This window comes from Pavona decussata, unplaced genomic scaffold, assembly GCF_977016875.1.
Source record: "Pavona decussata unplaced genomic scaffold, jaPavDecu1.1 SCAFFOLD_386, whole genome shotgun sequence".
NCBI lineage: Eukaryota > Metazoa > Cnidaria > Anthozoa > Scleractinia > Agariciidae > Pavona > Pavona decussata.
In genome coordinates, this window is record NW_028145758.1 from 365,525 (window position 1) to 391,535 (window position 26,011).

At 38.9% G+C, this 26,011-nt stretch overlaps 3 protein-coding genes across 10 annotated transcripts in view; 2 read left to right on the plus strand and 1 right to left on the minus strand.

Annotated features, from left to right (window-relative positions):
• LOC146451462 (uncharacterized) overlaps positions 1 to 1,593 on the minus strand; it is a 43,938-nt gene extending 42,345 nt beyond the window's left edge. For 2 of the 4 annotated variants that reach the window (XM_085098850.1, XM_085098848.1), the window contains exons 1-2: positions 1,342 to 1,593; positions 1,019 to 1,168 (exon numbers count right to left, since the gene is read on the minus strand). In XM_085098850.1, coding sequence (XP_084954976.1) covers positions 1,019 to 1,168; positions 1,342 to 1,524 — 333 coding nt within the window. In that variant the 5' untranslated portion in view covers positions 1,525 to 1,593. The remainder of the gene's footprint in view (positions 1 to 1,018; positions 1,169 to 1,341) is intronic. The other 2 variants (XM_085098851.1, XM_085098849.1) reach the window with 2 other exon arrangements.
• The window catches only part of LOC146451455 (uncharacterized), a 299,471-nt gene that overhangs the window by 155,826 nt on the left and 117,634 nt on the right, over positions 1 to 26,011 (plus strand). The gene's annotated exons all lie outside the window — the stretch shown is intronic.
• Positions 9,272 to 26,011, plus strand: part of LOC146451468 (uncharacterized) — a 176,857-nt gene continuing 160,117 nt past the window's right edge. For 4 of the 5 annotated variants that reach the window (XM_085098861.1, XM_085098859.1, XM_085098862.1 and 1 more), the window contains exons 1-2: positions 9,272 to 9,475; positions 10,785 to 10,872. In XM_085098861.1, the coding sequence (XP_084954987.1) occupies positions 9,293 to 9,475; positions 10,785 to 10,872 (271 nt within the window). In that variant the 5' untranslated portion in view covers positions 9,272 to 9,292. Of the gene's footprint in view, positions 9,476 to 10,784; positions 10,935 to 12,337; positions 12,571 to 26,011 lie in introns of those variants that run through there. The other variant, XM_085098863.1, reaches the window with a different exon arrangement.

Here is a 26,011-nt window from a genome sequence, read left to right on the forward strand (position 1 = left end):
TAAATTACCTTATCTATACACAGTCAACTTATCAGTTCTTTATTTAGACTAAACTGAACTACTTTTCTTTTTACTATCGTAAAACAGCTATTTCTATGACTAAAGATTAAAATTATGTCTAAAACTGCTATATGAATGGTGAAATGTGAGACTTGTGAATCTTTCCTTCATGAAATTCGAGCAGGGTAACGGGCAAGGTGGCTGGGGTAACAAGTTTACCACTAATATCTCTTAGAAAGAAACTGGAGACATAGCTACGGTTAGTAAATTTGGAACAAAGATAGTCAGATGCCAAACAGTGGAGTGACTTATAGAACTTTTGCGGCATTGTTTAATCTTCTCAGGAGTTGTCAAGTTTCTTCCAGCCAAGTGGATTATCTCTTGTAGCAAATACGAACTGCTAGTGAAATGTGTTTATGAATTCCATGTCAGTGTTAAAAGTTGTTAACTTAAAGGTTGCAAAGAGAACAACTTACAAAAAGGTGAAGCTTGAACTAGATCCAAACCATCATCAATAACGGGTTCCAGTGAAATATCCGTTCAAACCTTCTATTTTAAGGTTCTACTAACTTCACTCTATATGTAACAGTCTATTAATCTGTACCTGTGTACATAGCAGGTAGAATATTGGCTATCAGAAACTGCCCTTTTTTCCCCTAATGCCAGCCTTTCAATCAATGTTGTTTGTAAACCAGGAATTTTTATCATTACTATTCAGTTACGTTATCATCTCAGATGAAAGCAGACTGACGGACGGTCTCAAATCTAATATTTGATTCAATCAAAGGTTATTCCCTTTTGGGTCGAATCTTAATGGTGGCCTGGTAGGAACTTCGTTAAAGCAAAATAACCAAATAAACGACCTAATCGTTCTTTTATAAGAGAGAGAGAGAAAGAGAGAGAGAGAGAGAGAGAGAGAGAGAGAGAGAGAGAGAGAGAGAGAGAGAGAGAGAGAGAGAGAGAGAGAGAGAGAGAGAGAGAGAGAACAAAAAAAAACCCCATAAAAATTGGTACGTACTCTTCTTGCACGTGCATCATGAACATTTTCGTCGATGCTGTCGTCATCATTCTCGAGCTCACGGCCACGGCGACATCTAAGGAGCTGTTTTAAGCACCCTCTTTTGCTCTTGCCCCTTGCCACACAGAATGCAAACCTCCTTTTGCAACCCTAAATGAAAAACAGAAAAGAAGTAAAATTGTAATTGAGTTTGTGCGGGTAGAAAAGTCGAATCTTAATGGTGGCCTGGTAGGAACTTCGTTAAAGCAAAATAACCGAATTAGCGACCTAATCGTTCTTTTATAAGAGAGAGAGAACAAAAAATCATAAAAACTGGTACGTACTCTTCTCGCACGCGCATCATGAACATTTTCGTCGATGCTGTCGTCATCATTCTCCAGCTCAGCAGGATCGTTTAGCTGAACATCTCCCTCTTTGTCCTCGCCGTCACTCTTTTCTTCAGACAAAGGGTTTGCGTACACCACGGTCGCCAGAAGGACGAAGGCTAATGCAAAAATCAGTCTCATGTTTTCTTTTCAGCCGAGCTCCGAAACAAAATGTAACTATATCCACCACGAGTGAATCAGCTTTCCAACACCAAACGCTTGCTGCTCTTTTATAGAAATTCGTGAAGCAGATGGCCTTCGATTGTTGGATAACAAGTCCAATACACCTGATTATGGGAAAATTTGAAGGCAAACAGCTCAAGGAAAGTATATTTGAAGTTTAGAAACTGTTTTAACAGCTTTTTCATAACCTGCTAACGTCTAAAAGCGTCAAAGAAACCCGTTTTACTACAAGACGGCAAATAGATCAAATAAAATTGAACATTTTTAAATTGTATGTAAAAACACAGAATTATACTGAATAATCTATCAACGTTATAAAAAGGTAATCCTCCTTACAAATCAACTACTTTTTTATTTTTCTTTCTGGTTTATCATGTTAATAGCGTCAATGAGTTTTCTTTTACTTTGCAAATATATATCACGATTAAATTGTGAGATATTACATTTACTTGACAAATGTTAAATTTTAGTTTGCTTTGTGAGTTTGTGACTTTTTTCGAATTAAAAAATCTAATATTATTTTTCCCGAGTGTTGTGAGCAGGTGAGTTCTACTGCAATCTGCGAAAAAAGGTATCCTGAAAGAGTTGCGCAGTTTCTAACGCGGAGGAAGCTTAGACCATACTAACTTAATTCATATCGGTAAAGAATTACATTGCCTCTCATAAACTTTTACCATGCCCCCATTCAATTCAAACCTGTTAACTCAGAAAATGATTGTTTTATGGTTTTATTTTTCTAACTTCTAAAGTCTAAACATGTCCTTGTCTCGTTAAAAAAATTGCCATCGGTAACTCGCTAACAAAGTATTTTCCCTAATGTCTATTTTTTACTTCCTTTTACTTCCTAAACGGCACGAGTAAAAACTTAAAAATTAAAATATAAATTCATGTTATACTGGGTTTACCAGATGACGCGGGTTATTAGTCCCTAACAGGTTCAACCCAGGCCGGTAGAATGGCTGGAAAGTAAAAGCATGAACAACGCAATGGGTTTGAGAAAGAGCTAGCGCTTATCAAAAATATCATAGAGCAAACTAACCAATTACGAGATTTGTATGTTTAACAGATCAGTTATTGCGTCCGTTAAGATACCTGAGTATATTATATTACGAGGCGACATTGCAAAGATTTCTTGCCGAATGAATCGTTTCTGATTCAGTGGTTTCTAAGGATATGAATTTTAGCACTCGGCATTTTGACGTTAAGATGGCTGTATCACAAATTGGACAACCATTGGACAACCATTAAGTGAACGTGGGCAGTTTTCGTCGATTGTGCAATGGAAACATAATTTGCAATTGCAAATTTGAAAAGTTGTATATATGCTTGCAGCTGAGTCTGAAATTAAAGCGCAAATTGTGAAGTGTGTGGTTGACATGACACGTTTCATTTAAAGTTATTTTACCGTTTATGTTCAGGGAGGAAATTTTAAGATTTCATTTTTATCCATAGAAATAAACTTGCCAGTAAGATCTTAGAAACAGAAAAAAAATTGAAAAAGGGTGAATATTTGCCGAGAAATTAGGATGTAAGCGATTTTCAACTGAAATAAAACTTTACTTAGATTGACAACGTGTTGCTGTTTTATGAATCTTTAATCGTCGCTTGGAATGGACACTTTCAAGAGTTAAAACTCCCAAAAGATTTGGTCAACTTCATTCAATTTGGCCAGATGCTGATCATGCCATTTCCATGTGTTTGAACGCAATCGAATTAAGGAAAATCCAACAGGAGCTTTTAGCCTTTGGGATCCTGACCTCAAGAAAAAAAATTCCAAAATATGACCATCGAATTGATTTGGAACAGTTTGAACCTTCAACCTTCGACTGGGCGGTAAACTCGAGAATTCAATTTCTTGAAACACCAATGAAACATTCAAATAGCCAGTTCTATAAGCTTTATTTCGATAAAGGGCCTTTGAGGATCTGTGATGTAACATAGAGGCGCTACGTATACATCCATTAAACTGCTTGAACCCTTGAAGGTACACTGTAGCTTTAAATAAAGTCACGTTACGTTGTGAATGGTCCAGCATTTTGTCTATTTGAACGGTTAACGGTAATTATCGCCATTTGCACTAGTTTTGGGAAAAACGAGGGAGTGCAAAATAGTCAGGCTGGTTTATGAGCAATGAGGGAACTCAACGAGAATATTAAAGCGAAATAATAAAAATGTTAATTCCTATATTCCCACATTTGGACATATTTATGTCCTTTTTAACGGGGAAATTTGTGTAACCTAAAACAGTTCAATTCTTTAGCTTAAAATCTGAAAATTGCTGAATATTTAAGGAAGCGGAATGCTAATCCCCAAATTTACAAACTGCTGTAGGCTTAAATTGCGAAAATACAACCTGACCTTTTTTCCGTTCTTTAAATGATGTATTTGCCCCTTTTTCGTTTGTCAACCAAGCCAAACTTTCATTTGACCTTCTTGTAAATGAAAACTTTGTTTTTCGTCACAATTGAATCCAAAGTTCTCAAGCAGGGAATGTCTTATCCAAAAGATGTTCAACGAAAATTCATCTCCCATTCCAATATTGGCTGGTGTCCCTGTGTGAAGCACTGAAAGTCTTTTTGATCCAAGCTCAAGACAGTGCTTACTATACAAATTACTAGTTCAATCCTTTAAAGGAGTTTTCATAACTATCTGACTTTCAACAATGGTGATACATCGAAATAAATTACACTTAACTACGAACTACGGTCATACTAGTAAAAGAACACAATATTGATACCACCACAAGCATTCTGGCAAAGTCCCCCACACAGTAGTGATCCCCGGAAAACCCCACGGGGAGTGGATAATATTAAAGATATTTGATATTTGATATCCAGTGTGGATCGACTCGAAATCGGACCTCCTTGTTCCTCTTAACTTAACGTGGGCAGTTTTCGTCGATTTTGCTATTGAAACAGCCATGCAGACTGGAGCTGATTGACATGGCATGTTTCATTTAAATAAAGTGACGTTATCGGAAAGGGCGAGCATTTCGCGTTTGAACAGTCTAAATTTCCTCGTTATTTTATGGCCTTTTAAAAGGTAAATTTGTGTAATCTTAAACACCCTTCTTTAGCTGAAAATTTATATATCATAAACTTCCAGGGAAGGATATGTAATTCCTTGATCTGCTGATGATAGCTAGCCTTTCTTCGCACTATTAATGACGTATTTGCCCCGCGAAGGGACAGATCTACTTATAGGAAGCGTAGTAAGGTGTCTACGCGAAGCCTGGTTGATTGGTTGAGATTAAGAGAATCAAATAGTCTGAAACGCCACATTTCCAGGGGAATCCAACGAGAATATTAGTGAGACAACGACAACGCCACAAAACAATAGGTTTAATGAGCAAAAATAATCGCTCTGCACCTGCGTTTTACATTTTGGTAAATTTCTTTTGCTGTCCTCTGTAAAACATCAACGTGAAATGACAAAATTCCAAGTTTTTTGGAGAGCGTGAGCACACGACGGTGAATTTGTCATTTTATTTCTTAACTTGTACGCCAGTTCTACCAATTTGGTTCTAGGATATTCCGCTGTTTCTGTAGAAGTTGAGCGAGTCAAAATATTCGCGAAGTAGCACAAATAAAATAAAGTTATTTTTTCAGGTGATATTTTCGTTGCCATTGCCGTTGTCGCTGCTTAAGCTCCCTAATATTCTCGTTGGACACCCCTGAAAATGTGGCGTTTCAGACTAATTGCCATCTAATCTCTTTAAACGTTTTGAGATTTAAATGACAGAACCAGGCTTGGCGTAGACATCTTAAAGGGCTTCCTCTATCTGTCCTTTCGGAGGGGCAAATACGTCATTAAGAGTGCAAAAAAGGCCAGCTAATATCAGCACCTCGTAAATTCAAGGGATTAATTTCATAATTGCGTTCCCTGAAAGTTTGTGCTATACACAATTTCAGTTAAGAAATGCGATCAGATCAGGCTCTTTTAGGTAACGGCAAATTTACCTTTTAAGAGGCCATAAAATGACCAGGGAATTTAGACTGTTTAAATGCGAAATGCTCGACCGTTCCGATAACGTCACATTATTTTCTTTATGTGTCAGATCGTTGAAGAAAGATGAAGTCTTTCTCTATAGCATTGCACCTCTAATATTAAAACACGAAGGGAAACCTTCTGATGTTTTAATGAAGCTTTTAAAATTTTTAAGATTAAGCCCATGTAGAAAGGTAATTTATTTGTAGAAAACCGTGTCACTAGTAGAACTAATGAAGATAACTGAACCACACGGAAATATGGGAAGGGACAGACAGACGGAAAGAGGAGTGAACATAAGGCCGAAACCACTGAGGCCAATGAGAGACTAACCGAATAATCAGACAAATACCCCATATATACCAGCCAAAATGAACAAACCACACAACCGAAAGCCAACCCAGCCCCATAACCGAACGATCAGCATAATAAACAAATTGATTGAAAATGGGCTGTTAAATGTGTACATCTTTATTACAATTTTTATTAAATTTTTCAGTCCTTTGTCCATATAGATATTGGATGCGACCGCACAACCGAAGAAACAGCACCAAATGTTAATTTCACGGTTGTTTTTCGAATTGAGGGCTTCTTCGTAATGTTTTCATAGAGCTTTTAAATGGTTAAATTTTATTCTTTACAACATGTTTATGCCCATGGATAGCAAGAAGGACTGGGAAATTGGAGGAACAACTGAACAAATCAGAAACGCAAACGAACGAACAAACGGAAGCCCGAAAATTCAAAACGGGCGAACGGACGGCCGAATGACCGAGTTATCGAAAAAACAGTCCACCGGGATTACATTGCCTTCCCTGGAAGTTTATGCTATCTAAATTTTCAGCTAAAAAATGCGAACAGATCATGCTGTTTTAGATTACACAAATTTACCTTTTGAAGGGCCATAAAATACCGTGGGAATTTAGCAGACTGCTCAAACGCAAAATGCTAGCCCTTTTCGATAACGTCACTTTATTTAATAACATGCCATGTCAACCACCTCTAGCTTGCGTGGCTGTTTGGATTGTAGAATCGACGAAAACTGCCCACCTTAGGTTAAAATTTTGAAACAAATTCAAATGGTTATTATTTTACTCTACTTTGCATTAAGGGGGAGGCATTATGAGGGTTTAATGTAAGAAAACTGTATGTATAATAACGAAGAATATATAATATTAGAAAAAAATATGTAATTCAAATATTTATTCATTTTTTTTAAGAAAAAAGTTTGCACTGCCATCAAGTACTTGCTTAAATTTTTTTTTTGGGTTTGTTGCATCCAATCTTTTTAAACGTTCTGAGATTCATATTACCGAACGAGGTGTTGCACCCTAATGGGCTTGCTATATCTGTCCTTTACGGACATTAATAATTGAATTTCAACTGAAGGCGGCCGATTCCAGTCCCGAGTCCCGAGTCCAATTCCACTTCAAATTTTGCATAGGGGTATCAATATTGTGATCTTTTAGAGGTATGACCGTAGTCCGTAGTTTAGTGTAATTTATTTCAAAGTATCACTATTGTTGTAAATCAGATATTAAGAAAAAAAACAACAACAACAACAACAACAACTAAAAAACAAGAAAAAACCCTCAGAGAGTTTAAGGGATTGAAATAATAGATCGTACCTGCCTGAGAATTTAGGATTCAATTGTGACGAAAAAAAGCGTTTCCATTTACAAAAAGGTCGAGTGAAAGTTTGACATAGCTGAAAAGCCAAGGGAGGGCAAGTACATCATTTTATAAAAGAGTAAAAAAAAACATCAGCTTGTATCCTTGGAAAGCCTACGGCAGTTCTTGAATTCGGAAATTACCATTCCGCTTCCCAAAATGTTCGACAATTTATAAATTTTGAGCAAAAGAATAGAACTGTCTTAGGTTATTTTGCACTCCCTCGTTTTTCCCAAACAAGTGCTAATGGCGATAATTACTGTTAACCGTTCAAACACAAAATGCTGGACCGTTCACAGCGTAACGTGACTTTATTTAAGGCTGCAGTGTACCTTCAAAGGTTCAACCAGTTTAATGGCTGTATACCTAGCGCCTCTATGTTATATTACAGATCCTCAAAAGCCCTACATCGAATTAAAGCTTTACAACTGGCTTTTTAAATATTTCATTGGTGTTTCAAGAAATTGAATTCCCGAGTTTACCGCGCAGTCGAAGCTTGAAGGTCCAGACCGTTCCAAATCAATTCGATTTTAATATTTTGGAATTTTTTTCTCGAGGTCCGGAATCCCAAAGGCTAAAAACTCGTGTTGGATTTTCCTTAATTCGATTGCGTTCAAACACGTGGAAATGGCATGATCAGCGTCTGGCCAAATTGAATGAAGTTGACCAAATCTTTTGGGAGTTTTAACTCTTGAAAGTGTCCTTTCCAAGCGAAGATTAAAGATTCAAAAAACAGCAATACGTTGTCAATCAAAGTGAAGTTTTATTTCAGTTGAAAATCGTTTATATCCCAATTTCTCGGCAAATATTCACCCTTTTATAATTTTTTTTCTGTTTCTAAGATCTTACTGGAAAGTTTATTTCTATGGATAAAAATGAAATCTAAAAATCTCCTCCCTGAACATAAACGGTAACTGAACTTTGAATGAAACGTGCCATGTCAACCACACACTTCACAATTTGCGCTTTAATTTCAGACTCAGCTGCAAGCATATATACAATTTTTCATATTTGCAGTTGCAAATAATTTTTTTATTGCAGAATCGACGAAAACTGCCCACGTTCACTTAATGGTTGTCCAATGGTTGTTTAATTTGTGATATAGTCATCTTAACGTCAAAACACCGAGTGCTAAAATTCATCTCCTTAGAAACCACTGAATCAGAAACGATCCATTGGGCAAAAAAACTTTGCAATGTCGCCTCGTAATATGATATACTCAATTTGATTCCTCAGTTACCGATGGCACATTTTTTTAAAGAGACAAGCGCGTGTTTAGACTTAAGCAATCAAAAAAATAAAAACATAAACAACAATTTTCTTAGTTAACAGGTTTGAATTGAATGGGATCATGGTAAAAGTTTATGGGAGGCAATGTAATTCTTTATTGATATGAATTAAGTTAGTATGGTCTAAGCTTCCTCCGTGTTGTAAACTGCAACTCTTTCAGGGTACTTTTTTTCGCAGATTGCAGTAGAACTCACCTGCTCACAACACTCGAAAAACAATATTGGATTTTTTAATTCGAAAAAAGTCACAAACTCACAAAGCAAACAAAAATTTAACGTTTGTAAAGTAAATGAAATATCTCACAATTTAATCGTGATATATATTTGCAAAGTAAAAGAAATCTCATTGACGCTATTAACATGGTAAACCAGAAAGAAAAATGAAAAAGTAGTTGATTTGTAAAGAGGATTACCTTTTTATAACGTTGATAGATTTTTCAGTATAATTCTGTCTTTACATACAATTTAAAAATGTTCAATCTCATTTTATCTATTTGCCGTCTTATAGTAAAACGAGTTTCTTTGACGCTTTTAGACGTTAGCAGGTTATGAAAAAGCTGGTAAAACAGTCTCTAAACTTCAAATATACTTTCCTTGAGCTGTTTGCCTTCAAATTTTCCTATAATCAGGTGTATTGGACTTGTTATCCAACGATCGAGGGCCATCTGCTTCACGAATTTCTATAAAAGAGCAGCAAGCGTTCGGCGTTTGAAAGCTGATTCACTCGTGGTGGATATAGTTACGTCTTGTTTCGGAGCTCGGCTTGCTGACAAGAAAACATGAGACTGATTTTTGCATTAGCTATCCTCCTTCTGGCGACCTTGGTGTACGCAGAGCCTTTGCTTGAAGAAAAAAGTGACGGTGAGAACGAAGAGGGAGATGTTCAGCTAAACGATCCTGCTGAGCTCGAGAATGATGACAACAGCATCGACGAAAATGTTCATGACGCGCGTGCAAGAAGAGTACGTAACATTTTTATGTTTTTGTTTTGTTTTTGTTTTTTTGTTCTTTCTCTCTCTTATAAAAGAACGATTAGGTCGCGAATTCAGTTATTTTGCTTTAACGAAGTTCCTACCAGGCCACCATTAAGATTCAACCCAAAAGGGAACAACCTGTGATTAAACCAAATACTAGCTTTGAGACCGGCCGTCAGTTTGCTTACATCTGGGATGATAACGTAACTGAATAGCAATGATAAGAATTCCTGGTTTACAAACGACATTGATTGAAAGGCTGCCATAAGGAAAAAAAGGGCAGCTTCTGATAGCCAATATTCGATCTGCTATGTACACAAGTACAGATTAATAGACTGTTACATATATAGTGAAGTTAGTAGAACCTTGAAATAGTAGGTTTGGACGGGTATTTCACTGGAACCCGTTATTGATGACGGTTTGGATCCAGTTCAAGCTTCACTTTTTTGTAAGTTGTTCTCTTTGCAACTTTTAAGTTAACAACTTTTAACACTGACATGGAATTTATAAACACATTTCACTAGCAGTTCGTATTTGCTACATGTACAAGAGAAAATCCACTTGGCTGGAAGAAACTTGACAACTCCTGAGAAGATTAAAGAATGCCGCAATGGTTCTAGAGGTCACTCCACTGTTTGTCATCTGAATATCTTTGTTCCAAATTTACTAACCTTAGCTTTGTCTCCAGTTACTTTCTAAGAGATATTAGTGGTAAACTTGCTACCCCAGTCACCTTGCCCGTTACCCTGCTCAAATTTCTCGAAGGAAAGATTCAGTTTTGCTGGGACAATTCCTTGGAGAAAACTTCCCGTCAAGTCTCACATTTTACCATTCATATAGCAGTTTTAGACATGATTTTAATCTTTAGGTATAGAAATAGCTGTTTTACGATAGAAAAAAAGAAAAGTAGTTGAGTTTACTCTAAATAAAGAACTGATGAGTTGACCGTGTATAAACAAGGTAATTTATTCGTTCGTTCGTTTGTTCGTTCTTTCGTTCATTGATTCATTCGTCCTCTATTGGTTTCTGTAATAACTCATTTTACCTAGAATAATTATTTTAACTACTGTACATATTCTAATCTGCATACATTCCCTACCAGTTTTTCTTGTTTATTAGTCCGTTAACATTTTCTTTCTTTTACCGTGCTAAATGATTGTTTAAGCGAGGCACTGAAATACCGCATTAGTTTATCACGAGTAATCCATATCTATTTACCCATGTACCTACAACAAAGCCTTTTTTCTACCCGTACAAACTCAATTACAATTTTACTTCTTTTCTGTTTTTCATTTAGGGTTGCAAAAGGAGGTTTGCATTCTGTGTGGCAAGGGGCAAGAGCAAAAGAGGGTGCTTAAAACAGCTCCTTAAATGTCGCCGTGGCCGTGAGCTCGAGAATGATGACGACAGCATCGACGAAAATGTTCATGATGCGCGTGCAAGAAGAGTACGTACCAATTTTTGTGGTTTTTGTTTTGTTCTCTCTCTCTCTCTCTCTCTCTCTCTTTCTCTCTCTCTCTCTCTCTCTCTCTCTCTCTCTCTCTCTCTCTCTCTCTCTCTCTCTCTCTCTCTCTCTCTCTCTCTCTCTCTCTCTCTCTCTCTTATAAAAGAACGATTAGGTCGTTAATTTTGGTTATTTTGCTTGAACGAAGTTCCTACCAGGCTACCATTAAGATTCGACCCAAAAGGGAATAACCTTTGATTGAACCAAATACTAGCTTTGAGACCGTCCGTCAGTTTGCTTTCATCTGGGATGATAACGTAACTGAATAGCAACTATAAGAATTCCTGGTTTACAAACGACATTGATTGAAAGGCTGGCATTAGGAAAAAAAAAGGGGAGCTTCTGATAGCCAATATTCGACCTACTATGTACACAAGTACAGATCAATAGACTGTTAAATATATAGTGAAGTTAGTAGAACCTTGAAATAGTAGGTTTGAACGGGTATTTCACTGGAACCCGTTATTGATGACGGTTTGGATCCAGTTCAAGCTTCACCTTTTTGTAAGTTGTTCTCTTTGCAACTTGTAAGTTAACAACTTTTAACACTGACATGGAATTCATAAACACATTTCACTAGCAGTTCGTATTTGCGACAAGAGATAATCCACTTGGCTGGAAGACACTTGACAACTCCTGAGAAGATTAAATAATGCCGCAATGGTTCTATAAGTCACTCCACTGTTTGGCATCTGACTATCTTTGTTCTAAATTTACTAACCTTAGCTATGTCTCCAGTTACTTTTTAAGAGATATTAGTGGTAAACTTGCTACCCCAGCCACCTTGCCCGTTACCCTGCTCGAATTTCATGAAGGAAAGATTCAATTTCGCTGGGACAGTTCTTTGGAGAAAACTTCCAGTCAAGTTTCAACTTTCACCATTCATATAGCAGTTTTAGACATAATTTTAATCTTTAGGTATAGAAATAGCTGTTTTACGATAAAAAAAAGAAAAGTAGTTGAGTTAACTCTAAATAAAGAACTGATGAGTTGACCGTGTATAAACAAGGTAATTTATTCGTTTGTTCGTTGGTTCTTTCCTTCGTTCATTGATTCATTCGTCCTCTATTGGTTTCTGTAATAATTCATTTTACCTAGTATAATTATTTTAATTACTGTACATATTCTAATCTGCATACATTACCTAGCAGTTTTTCTTGTTTATTAGTCCGTTAACATTTTCTTTCTTTTACCATGCTAAATGATTGTCCAAGCGAGGCACTGAAATACCGCGTTAGTTTATCACGAGTTATCCATATCTATTTACCCTTGTACCTACAACAAAGCCTTTTTTCTACCCGTACAAACTCAATTACAATTTTACTTCTTTTCTGTTTTTCATTTAGGGTTGCAAAAGGAGGTTTGCATTCTGTGTGGCAAGGGGCAAGAGCAAAAGGGGGTGCCTCAAAAGTTTGATTAGATGTCGCCGTGGCCGTGAGCTGGAGATCTGAAATGGTCTTGTAGTCCTGTTGCAAGAAATATCGGCGTGTTCTTCTAGAAAATTACTAGACTTTCGAGTCGACGCTATGTTACGTCTTAGATTGATAACTGATAAATAAATCTGCCGAATAGAACTGAATGCTGTTGAGTTATTTTTGAGAGTTAAACCTGGTATTCGGGTCATGGGGATACATACAGGCGGAGCGCTAGCGAAATTAAACCTGGTTTCTGCAGCATGAGGCAATTATACTGGGAACTTGATGAAATCGTCGTTAAATAGATACTAAAAGTTATATCTCACCTCACCTCTTACCCCTATCCCCTTTTCACCACCCTCGCAAGGGGTGCTTGTCCATCGTACAGTGACCTCCAGCATTTGGTACCCAATAACACACCTGGCCCCGGTTGTTCATAGATCGTATAATTTTATCCAGTGGATAAAGCGTTTTTTATCGTATAAAATGTATATTAAATTGGAGGACAATCTATTCGCTGGATGGTGACTTATGCACTGGACATATAAAGCTATCCACACTCTTTGAACAACCGAGGCTTGGAAGAAGATACACTAATTAACTGGAGTAAATTCCTTGTCTAAAAAAACAACACGTCAGTTCTGAAAGCAACGACGGCTAGGCAATTTGACTTGGGTAGGTTTGACCATGAAGTGATTCAGTTTATATTGATGGTGTAATATTGATTAGTAATAATTTATTTCCCGTTCCTGTGCGGCGACTTTCCCGGTTCCAATGTTGGATTGCCAGGGAGAAAAATTATGACAAATCCCAGTTAAAAACCAACAGGCCATTTCCAAATTCCTATGTGAGCCTCATTATGAAAGCGAGGCTAAGCGCAGAAGCTTTTTATATGGGAATGCCTGCCAGTTTGCTTTCATCTGGGATAACTCAACTAATATCGATGATGAATTTGTGGTTTACAGGGAAATTTTAAGATGTGAAAGCTTCCAAAAGGAGAACTGATCAGAATGTTGGTTGTGTTATTGGGACAACTCTTGAAATACAACTGAACCTCGCCGAAGTTCTATCTGTTATTTTTCAGCTGTTAATCGGAAAAAGAAACTTATTCTTCCTCAGGAAAATGTTGAGTCTATAACCTTGGCTGATTCACGTTTAATAATTGCCGACAAGAGCCCGACGAAACTACTCGAATCAAATCAAACGTTTCATTAACGCACATAATCGAACTCATGGGTTCGATTAAGTTTGGTAATCGAACACAATCGAAGTTTTACCAAAAAATGAAGCAACTAAACCAAATCAAACTTTGATTGAGTTCGATTACGTTGGATGGTGAAAGATTGCATACATCCGATTAAAAATGGGAGTTATAAAGGAAAATTGCTCGTGTTTTGGAACTGATGAGGCGGCTTCTCAGTTTACCTTAACACACACACACAAAAAAAAAAAAAAGTGGAATAATCAACACCCAAAAAAATCTTATAAGGATGAATCAGCTTTGTTTCGGTTGATTACTTGCATTGCTCGGCTTAAGGTTACTGGGTACCTTCGCGGCTGTCCTTCGCGAAAAAAAAAATATCTGCGCGCTGTCTTAAATGCAGCAACCATAAACTATATATAAGTACAAAGCTAATAAAATGTACTATCCGGTAAAAATTATTTCGCTTTGTTTCTTTCTAGCCGCAAGGAGAGTGCGTCCCAAAAGTCCAAAACGACTGATGTGCGACTGATCTTTGAGCGAATTTATCGAGTATGGAATTCGACTGCAGAATCAAAACTACTGCAAAAACTCAAAAAATCAAAAACTCACCGATACGTTTTACGACGAAGGCCATTGCGGGAGATCAATTTTACAAAGTTTTGTTTTTGCTCAGTGTCTTGGGAATCTTCGGGCCAGATCCTAATGCAATCCGTCAAATTCTTGTACCGTATGAATTACTTTAAAGAAAGCACACTCGCGTAAAATCGGAGTAGGTTTTTTCCGCTTCTCAAGGTTTACAAACATTTCACGCCCTTGCTGCGCCATATTTCAACACTGTGGATGCTGCCAAAGTCGAAAGCCAATAGAATTACAGGAGACCCACTGCTGAGTCCCCTGAGATTACTGTTGTCGCGCCGGAAAATAGTTGAGTGCGTGACTGCAGTTCTATTACCAGTCCTATTTCTCAGATTTCCTTGCCAAACGCCTGGCAGAAAAAATTCTTCGAAGAAAAGGAAAACTGCAGTGGCCTCGACGGTGAGCCCCATCGATCGGAAAGAACAGCTGCAGGCAGAAATGCGGTTACTGGGGTACGTTGAAGGACTATTTATATATACATTATCCATGCGAATAAATTGCCGTCGCAAGTTTGCAGTTCAATATCCGAGTTTTTCTGCTATGCAGGTTTGATGGAGATATTTTCAGCCTGAACCTGGAGGCCAGCGTTGAGCGCAATATGTGGGGAGGGAAAGGGTCTCAAAGAACTCGATATATCGATTATTGTACCTGGGCTTATGCGCCACGCACTTATGCGGTTTCGGCAAGAGTTTTTCGCCATCCTCCATCGGAAACTTTGTTCTTTTTTTTCTTGGAACCAGTTTTTTTCTTAGGTTTTCAACCACGGACTCTTTTCTTTTATATTTTTTGCCATACACGATACGCAAAACGAACACAAGCGAAAACTTGGCGTGAATAAATCACAAGTTGCAAACGTAAACAAAAGGAAGAGAGGCAACATGAAATGAACGACTCCGGATGTTTTACCGCGAAAAACATCACGGGAAGCCCTGACGCTGACACAGTTTAATTAAGTTATAACACTCTGGCGGGTGATAGAATTTCATTTGAAAAAACTCTCTTGTTGATAATTCGCGCACGCCTCAAGATTTGTAATATATTTTTTCTTGAAAATGAAGGAGACTAGTAATGTTTAATTTGGCCTCAAAAATTTTTTTGGCCAAAAAACGTCTCTCGAAGGTATCCGGTAACCTTAAGAGATGACTTTGTTATAGCTGTTATAAAGCCTCAATAGGATGATAACTCGGTTTTATTTCAGTTTATTGCATTGCTCGCCGGACTCGTTTGTTGCATGAATTTGTGCTAAATTGACTCACTTTATGACAACAGCAGTGGATCATAAAATGATGTTTCAGTAAAGCTACATCAATCCATTGTTCGTTCCAACTACTTCTTTGTTGTTTTTGCATGCTTAAAAAGACTTTTTAAAATTGTTGTCTATTTTGAGTGATGGTTCAGAACGTTCTATTCAGTTCGATTGGGTTCGAAAATCGAACGCCATCGAACTCTCGCAAAAAAATTTTGGTTTGATTACTGGACTCAATCGAACCCATTCATTCGATTAAGTTCGATTGAGTTCCATTAAATTTGAACACGTTCCAAATTAATTTGTGGCATTACAGTTTTGAGAAATTCGGTGCAAGATAACCCCAACGCACTGAAGAATTTTGCCAATCCGTGCGAAGTAGGGCATTTCATCGGAGGAAAATTTGGTTTTCTTTAAGTTGATAAGAGGCACGATTAATATTATGACAATTCTGTCAAAATCACACTATTTTTTTCTATTTCGAGCAACCCTTATAACAAAAATAAGGTTTACTGTTCCTAGTAAGAATAGTCCGAATTTCGGACCCCCTCAACATTAAGTCGAGGAAAACGAATCACTACTATCTAACTTGAGAGGTTTTCCGAATTTCGGATCCCCTCAAAACTCATAAAAGATTCTGAATTTCGGACCCCCTCAACACTCCTCCGTGGAAAAACAATCATTACCATCTAACTTGAAAGGTTTTTCGAATTTCAGACTCCCTCTTCACTTATCCGAGGAAAAACGATCACTTCTATTTAATAAACTCAAAATGTTTTCCGAGTTTCGGACCCCCTCAACACTTATCCTTGTAGAATGATCGTACCCCCTCAGCACATGTTGCCGGCTTTCGCTGTCACGCCATCGTCGTGTGCGTGAAAAAAGAAATTGAAAACATTCCATGAATGAAGTCAAAAAATTGACATGTTATAAATGATAAATAAATAAGAAACCTGTCCAAGTGTCAGGTCTGTGCGATATCCCGTACTTGAGTTATTTGACAAAATGTTTCAAACTAATTTATAGAGCTTTAATAGTATGGAGACGCCTTGTTGGTGTCCCTCTGAGGAAGACCAACATGGCGGCCGGAAATAGGAACAAAACATCTGGAGTTAAGCTTACCTTTATTCAATCTTTTTCCATTTCAAATCAGTAGAAAAGATTTCTTACAGCTCTTAATACGCTGTAAGTAAGTGGTTCGGCTGGATTATTATTTCGTTAAAATGAAAACATTTTCCAAAATCTTGCCCGCGAGGGAATATTGTGAATCAGTTAGTTACATGTATGTATAAACAAATACCTGTAACATAAAATAATATTATCAATTTGATTTTGATTTCTAAACTACAACATAGTTCGTAGAGGGACTGGTTATGAGAGCAGGTGAACTTCAAAAGTGACAACAAAGCTACTACAATTTATGTTGGAAGGCCCACAACCCTGCACATTAGTACAATCTTTTGCTTTACATTGACACTTTCAGTTGAATAATTTAACAGAGATGTTTCTATTGGTCAGTTGCTGCAACATTTTTCCACACTTATTGTGGCTTGTGCATAGTCAAGGCCAAAAACACATAAGAAAGAAATGTGTCAAACTTCATAACCATTCCCTTTTATGAACTATGAGTACAGCTAGAATGATCATGAAGTAATTTGTTTAGAACAACATTATTGCAATCATATACCTTTCACAATATTTCTTTAATAGTATGAGGATTGTTTGATATATCTTGCAACATGTTTTGGTTCATGGATAGTGTTTTTTAACACTGGTATGAACATACTTACCTCCTTTGGTGTACCTCACTTGTACTTTATGGTAGTGTTCATAGTAAAATTTTGGTGACTGATTTCAGGAGAGTTTCCTGGGATGTGCTCGAGAAATGTTGTGCGTCCTTCAGTGCGCAGACCTGGAGGAGCACTTGAAGAGTCAAGGAAAACAAAGACAAAGAGCACGCCTCTGAAATTCCAACTACTTGAAACCTGGACTCATGAGATGTGTGTCCTTGGTCGCTGTGACGAAGATAAAACTCCAAACAGGGAAAGGATGGAGAACTTACTTTTGGCGGGCCTTGGCAAATGGAAAAAAAATTCTTGGCTATTTATCCTAAAGAAAATAAACGAGACTCTTTACCACGTTCACCATCGAGGCGTCCTTCACAATGATTTAAAAGCAAACAACATCGTTTTGGAAAAGCGAAAAGATCAGTGGAATCCTGTGGTGATTGACTTCGCAAGGCACGTTTTAGTACTGATCTTAAGCCACTGATGACTTTGTCGGAGTCCAGTCAAGAATCGTACAAGAAAAAGTATCCACATATTGCAGTTGGAATTGTGTGTGGCAAAGGGAGGCAAAGCATGGCCTCAGACATTTTTTCTGTGGGAAAGATAGCGCTCAGTGTATTGGATTTGCTCCCAACGGCGACTTCACTGTCCCTCAAAGTTTTCAAGAAAAGCGATCAGGGATGATCCGGCTAAACGCCCCAGCCTTAACACACTTCTCAACGTTTTGAGTGACTAATTATGGGCAACGACAATTTTGATTTAGATTAGAATCTTTCAATAACACATAAAGCACATTATCTTTTCGAGGCAATAAATTTTGCATAACGCTGCGTCACTCCTCGGTTCGCAAAAATTAATTTACTGGTGCTATCATGTACACTTATTTGTAGTCGGTTGAGAACAGAATTGATTTCATTTGTATATCCTGGACCTCAGTTCCATCAAAATATGTTTAAAAGCTTAAAATGTTCATTTTTTTCCGTCGAGAATGACGTTATATGTTGATGTATTTTGAAATTTCCACGTTTAAGTCATATTTCTACCGGTCACAGAAAGTGTGATCTTGAGCGGTTGATATTTACTCCATTGTCCATTATTCTACTCGTTTTAACACAATGCTTTGTTGAGGTTGATCCTCGGTTGAGAACACTGAATTGATTTAGTAGTCATGTATATATCCTGTACCTTAGTTTCGTCAAAATATGTTGATAAAGCTTAAAATGTTCCTGTTTTCCTTTGCAAATAATGTTATGTGTTGATGTATTTTGAAATTTCCATATTTCTACCGGTCACAGCCGAATGTGAGTGATCTTGAGCGGTTGATATTTATTTAACGCATTTTATCACAATTATGCTTTGTTGAGCTTGATCCTTGGTGTAAAAAATTGTCGACAAGGATATGTAAACATAATTGAAAAATGCACCGTAAAGCTGGATTTTAGACAATAAAGAAACTGAGTGATGACACTCTTTTGATATGTTTGATTACACGAAGCTTGGATGCTATTCGCTTGGGCTAAACGAGAGAATTCCACGCGCGAGCGAGTTACGCAAACCGCAGTGTCTGGAAAATAATTATTTTGCGTCAGGTTTGTGCAATTATTTTTCTCCCTGTATGCGCTCTGTAAATCAACACGTGTGTAAAATGAACACTTCGATCATACGCTACAACACGGAAAGCTGTGAAAAAGTGACTCTTGTTACAGTTAATGATAAGCCATTGGTGAGTTCAACTCACTGTGAGCTCTTTAGCATAAATTTTTTTGTCAACCTAAGCTCATCATGAATAAATTACTCAAGCTGCTTCTTTGAAATGAAAAATTTAGGACGCCCCCTTAAGCCAGTGTTTTTAGAACTGGGGATGAATTATTTGCACAGCTAAAGTACTCATCGCCGTCTAGAACGGCACGGATTTGCTGGGCCTCTTGTAGATTTGGCAGCAGGCTTTCTTCTAAGTTTCCTCCAAGCCTTAACAACAAGAAACAAAGCCTGTCCACTCTGTATCGTATAAAGTCAATATTGTTACCAATATCTCAAGACTCAAGCTTGTTGACAACGTCACGCAGAATACTTCTCACATTATTGGTTATTAGTTCGAACGGGGATTGATGTTGGCCTTTCATTTCCCGATCGACTCAATTTCCAAACTCTACGTCATGTACTTGTAATCCTTGTGTCACTATATCAACATGGCATCGAGGTTATTTTTCTCTTGGTTAACCGCTGACCGAATGTTAACCACGAGTGGAAGCTATTTACGATCCAAAGTGGGATACGATCGAATGGCATTCGGGTACGATCGAATGGCATGTAGGTATGATCGAATGGCTAAAGCTCATGAACAAATAACATGCAGTACGATCCAATGGAATGGAGGTTACGATCCAATTGCAGTTTTGACCCGAATGCCCCTCCATAGATGCACCACTTCATTTAGTATTGAAAACCAAAGAACCAGAGGCACAGTTAGCAAGATGGATAGAGTTCCTGAGCCCATCTGAATATGAGATCGAATACCGGAAAGGCCAGCGACATCATAATGCTGATGCCATGTCACTAAGACCTTGTGGTGAGGGCTGCAAATGGTGTAAGGAATGGAAGAAAGCTGAACAAGTGATCAGTGTTGCTCTTCAGACCGATGTTTCAATTGTTACTCCTCTTGAGTTTGTTGAAGAGCAAACGGAGAGTCCTCAGGCTGAGCAAAATGAGGCAGAAGGTACCACTGAACATTGCTTGTCAAACAATCCACTCAGCCCGTTGCAACACAATCGCATTGGAGCCAACTGGAGCCAATTGGAGCCACAGCTTTTATTTGAAACTGAGAGGGAAAACAAAATGTCACAGAACTTTGCGTGACCCATGAACTGTAACAAAGAACTCGTTGTTTACGTTACAGGTCGATCAGATCGTTGCTGTTAAAAAGGTCATTCATGTACTTTTGTAGCGTGGCCGTTACGTTTTAACATGTCAAGTATATTTAGTGAAAAAGCGAAAGCGAAAGACATCTATCATTTGAAGTTTGACGGGCAGGTTTGGGTAGAGGCATGGAGATGTCGTGTACGTTGACATAAGCCCACGATAGTCGATAGCAGAGTTCAAGATTTTAGTCCGTTGCGAGCACCGTCCTATAAAGGGAATAGCGAGTTTACGCAACAGGACGGCTGATGTGGTAGGACGGCGAATTGTCCTTGTGTGACCAACGTGACGGCCAAATTTTCATGACTCTAGTCTGTAACATTCCTACCGCTGGTGGTTTTCAGGTTGTAACAGATGAGAGAACACCAGTTTTAGTCAAAAATCGCCCAAAAATATGAAGGTACTAAGATGTCATGTTGGTCACAAAACGATATTTCACCGTCCCCTTCCCTCAGCCGTCCTGTTGCGTAAGCTCACTAATGACAGTGATTTCAAAGAATGCCCGAAAAGGTAAAATAATCCCCAAACGCGCAAGAATACACCGGAGGTGATTCAGTTTTATTCATTTTATTGAATAAAAGCTAAATTTAGCGTCATTTAAGCTTCAGAATCGACAGAAGTTTATTTCCCATACAAAGTCTTATAACGCGTTTAAATTCTCAACGGCTGCCAATAACCCAATTCCGCTTGCACTTAGAGGTCATCGTCCCTCTACGCGAGTTCGGGCAACTTGTGTTGAAAGCGGACAAAAAATGGCTATGCTTTTTTTCGTGATGTAGCTTTTGCTTTTCAAGTTGGAGAGAATATCCATACTTTATACTTTAAATAGCTTGAAAAAGGCTTAAAAGGCTTGGATAAAATCCCAGGTTGAAATGAATTAATTGTAGCGGAGCTCTGCGCGCTAAAGGCGCGCGCGCGAAGCTTCATAGCTGAGAGAATTTGGGAAACCCACAAAAGTGAAAAATTTTGGTTTGGTTATGACGTCACTTTGTCCGTCCGACCATCCGTCCGTACGCAATCCCACAATGCTAATGCGCCCTTGTTTGTTTGGCGGTAAGTTGCATGGTAAGGTGCGTTTACAACAGAATTGATAAAGAACACATAATACAAAGTGAAATTATATTTTTTCGTTGGATATGTTGACAACGTGGAAAGAAGAGAATGAGAGAAAGCCGGGACGATTAAGCAAAGTTCTACGTGAAAGAGAGCAAAAAAGAGAAAATAGCAAGTTAGAGCAGACCGACCGGGGAAGTAAGTTTAAAGAAGTGTCACGTTTGTCTATATCACCCGTTCGTGATCAGTTATGGCAACTTTGAGAACTTTAAAATAGCTTTAAATAGACAAGTAGGCAAACAGACTTGAAATAACAGTGTTTGTATAGAAATCCGATGTCAAACAATTCTCATAAAACATCGCTTCTAAAAAATTCATGAATTGGAAGCTTTTGGCTCTAGGAAAAGGATGTTAAGAACAAAATTGGAGGGATGTAGCTGTGACAGAAAGCGTCCAGTCGTGTTTTGAACTTTCCATTCATTTCCCTGTTTTTTTCCCGCGAACTATTTTTAGTTGCAGTTCACGGCTCGTTCGCTATAAAGACGAATGTATCGAAAGTTCAAAACATGGCTGGACGCTTTCTGTCACAGCTACATCCCTCCAATTTTGTTCTTAAAATCCTTTTCTACGCTGGGGATTTTTTTTAGTCAAATTCGGCGAAGAAGTTTCTTCTCCTTAGGGTTTTATTGTACGAATCTCAATTTTTGCAGCCGGACAAAAACGGTTTCTCTACAACTTGGCCGATTCGGATTTTTGAATTGTTTTTTTAACGGTAAAATGACGTCATCAATTTGGCGCGAAAATTTTTTTTAGAGCTTCGACATGGTCAGTCACCTTTTTTTAAATGCACACACCTTAAGGGTTACAAAACTGAAAAAAAGTTTGACATATCTAAACTGAATCAAAAGTGTTGGGCTTCTGAAGTTTGAATTTTCCGCCATTTTGTGACTAAAAATAGCCTTAAATTGAACGCTTAACCTCCCATAACTCTTGACTCCAATGAGGTATTCCAAATTATTTTCAGATTTGTTATTCTCTTTTCATGTTGTTTGTTATGTTAGGAACAACTGTGGCGTAGCTCCAAAAAAAAATTTCCGCCAAGTTGATGACGTCATTTTATTGTTAGAAAAATGAAATTCAAAAATCCGAATCGGCCAAGTAATGTAAAGAAAACATTGTTTTGTCTGGTTGCAATGTTTGAGGTTGCTAGCACGAAACCCTAAAGAGGAGGAACTTTTTGGCCGAATTTGACCAGCGTGTCCTACAGAAAAACTGTCCAATTCATGAATTTTTCAGTAGCGATGTTTTATGAAAATTATTTGACATCGGATTTCCATACAAACACTGTTATTTCAAGCTTGTTTGCCTACTCGTCAAAATGGCGTCGAAAACCGTGATAAGGCCTATTATTGCCGACAAGAGCCCGACGAAACTACTGTAGTAGCATGAAGTCCTAACTGACCGCTGACCGGCGATAGCGATCGAGGAAGTTTGTCGTGCAGGCGGTATGAATGTTATTGGATATTACTGGATGTTATTGAACCAGTAGACGAGCCGACAGAATGGTGTTCACCAATTGTGGAAGTGCCAAAGGCCGACGGAAGGGTACGGATATGTGTTGACCTCACACGGCTTAACCAAGCAGTTTGCCGAGAGGCCTATCAAATGCCAACAGTTGAAGAAACGCTGGGAAGCCTTTCAGAAGGATCAGTATTCCCCAAACTTGATGCTAGCTTAGGGTTCCACCAGATAGTCCTAAACTCAGAATGTGCCAAGCTAACTACTTTTATTACACCTTTTGGCCGTTACATTTTTAAGCGTCTTGCCTTCGGCATATCATCAGCCCCCGAGTACTTCCAGAAGAGGATGGATAAAGAACTCTCCGGAATAGAGGGGGCCAAGTGCCGCATGGACGATATTCTAGTTATCGGGAGAGACCAAGCGGAACATGATCAGCGACTTAGCAAGTCCTTGACAGGCTAGTGGAGAGGAAACTCACGCTCAACCTTGAGAAGTGTTTATTTTCTCAAACCAGATTGCAATACTTGGGCCAGATCATTGACAGTGAATGAATCAGGAAAGATCCCTCAAAGCCACCGACATGGCAGAACCCCAAAACATTGCAGACCTGCGACGTTTCTTAGGATTGGTCAACCACCTAATGAAGTTCTGTCCAGATCTGGCTGAGAAGACGAAACCCTTACGAGACTTGCTCAAGAAGGAGAGTGCCTGGGTATGGGTACCAGCCCAACAAGAAGCCTTTCAACAGTTGAAAGCAGACATGGTATCCGAGCAAGTTCTTGCACTGTACGATCCAAAAAACTAGACCATGATCTCATCTGATGCCAGCAGTTTTGGACTAGTTGCAGTTCTTATGCAGAAGCGGCCATCCGGCGACATGAGGCCAGTGGCCTATGCTAGCAGATCAATGACTGAGACAGAGCCTCGTTAAACCCAAATTGAAAAAGAGGCTTTGGCTATCACATGGGCACTTGAGCATTGGGCAGAATCCTTGATCGAAATGAGATTTAAAGTAGAAACAGATCACAAGCCATTGGTTCCGTTGTTTTCCGCTAAGTTGATAGACGACCTTCGGTGCGCATACAACGTTTCACGGTGAGACTCATGAGGTTTGACTTTGCCATCGCGCATGTTCCTGGCAAACTCCTGTACACAGCTGATTCATTGTCACTATTCCCCCAGGGAGGTAAAGCCCAGGAGTTCAAGTCATGGAACGACCTTCATGACGAAGTCGAGTGCTCTGTGAATGCTGAACTAGTGACCTTACATGCCTCGGACCAGCGGTTAGATGAGATACGTTCTGAGCTGAAGAACGATGACACACTCAAAACCGTGATGCAGTATGTTCAGCATGGGTAGCCTAAAGAAAAACGAAGGGTCCATGGGCCAATAGCTAAATACTGGAGTGAGTGCGGCAACATATCCCTCCACAACGGGCTACTCCTGAGAGGACGGCGAATCATTAAACCTCCAAGGTTAAGAGCAGATGTACTAAGGCGTCTACATGATGGTCATCAAGGGATTACCAAGACGCGTGCGAATGCGGCCTCTTCGGTGTGGTTGCCTGGGATCTCCTTAGACATCACAAATGTTGTGCAAAACTGTGGCATGTGTAATAAATCTCGCAGAGAACTCATTGAACCAATAAAAGGGACTGAATCTCCGGATCGACCGTGGAGTAGAGTGGGCGTAGACTTCTTCCAGCACAAAGATAAACATTACCTCCTGGCTGTGGATTACTTTTCAAGAAATATAGAGATATGTCGAGTGTCCAAGGATGTGAACTCAGCCCAGACTATCCTGCAGCTTAAAAGGGTTTTCAGTCGTCACGGGATTCTGGACATATTATTTACCGACAATGGCCCCCAGTTTGATACACGTGAGCTCACCGCCTTCTCCACTGACTGGCAGTTTCAGCACTGGACCTCTTCGCCAAGATATCCCCAGGCCAATGGAGAAGTGAAAATAAGAGTAGTGACGAATACTTGGCTCTCCTGAATTACAGAGTAAAGTGTTGCCTCACGGTTACTCTCCAGCACAATTAGGCATTGGTCGGAAACTACGTACTAAGTCAGTCCCCTGTCACCCGGATAAGCTGAAGCCAGAGACCCCTAACTATGATAACGTCAGAGGAAAAGAGAAGGAATACCGAGCAACAATGAAGTTCGATTATGACCGGAGGCACAGAGTAGTAGGTGGAGAGGAGCTCTCACCTGGTGATTGCGTTTGGATTCCTGACCTGAAAGCAGTAGGGACAGTAATTACGCAACATGAATTTCCAAGGTCCGTGGTCATACAGACCTCAAATGGCCAAGTGAGAAGGAACCGGGGGACGACACGAAGAGTTCTTGAGGGGAACATCCAGCCTCACCTCAGAATGGGGGCTATGAGAGTCACGAAGCACCACCAACGTACAAGAGAGATAAGCCCAGAGGGCCAAGAAGACTTCGGAGAACTGCCTGTCCCTGAGGACCAACCAGCAGTAAATGAGCCCTCACAGCCTTAACCGCTGCTTACCCGCCTAAGACCTAGAGGAGCTCTTAGAAGACCAGAAAGACTTATTGACAATGCTAAGATTAGTATTTATTTACGACTGTGGAACTGATATGCTTATTGACATTTAGTAAAGTGTTTTTTGAAAAAAAGGAAGATGAAGAAACATGAAGTCCTAACTGACCGCTGACCGGCGATAGCGATCGGGGGAGTTATTCGTGCAGGCGGTATGTATGGATCGTATTAAATCATGTTGTGTTTATGCTTGTGGTCTTGGTACTTTTCCGGACTCAACAAATACTCGAACCAAATCTAACGTTTTATTAATCAAACATAATCGAACGATTGAGTTCGATTAAGTTCGGTCATGAAACACATTCGAACTCACAAAAAAAAATTGGATTAATCGAACCCAATCGAACTTTGATTCAGTTCGATTAGGTTTGATGGTCGAAGATGGCATACATTCGATTTAAAGTGGGAGTTTTAAAGCAAAATTGCTCGTGTTTTGCTGAATGTGGCGGCTTCTCAGTTTACCTCACGTTATCTCGTACCGTTCCAGTAAAAAGATTGTTCCCATCAAATCTTGTGTTGTACAAAAAAAAAAAAAAAAAAAAAAGCACTCAGTGGAATAATGAACAGCAACAAAACCTTATAAGGATGAATCAACTTTGTTTCAGTTCATTAATTGCATACAGAAATACAAGCAAAGCAAACGAGCGAAAGCCATACTTACAAGTTATTGTGCC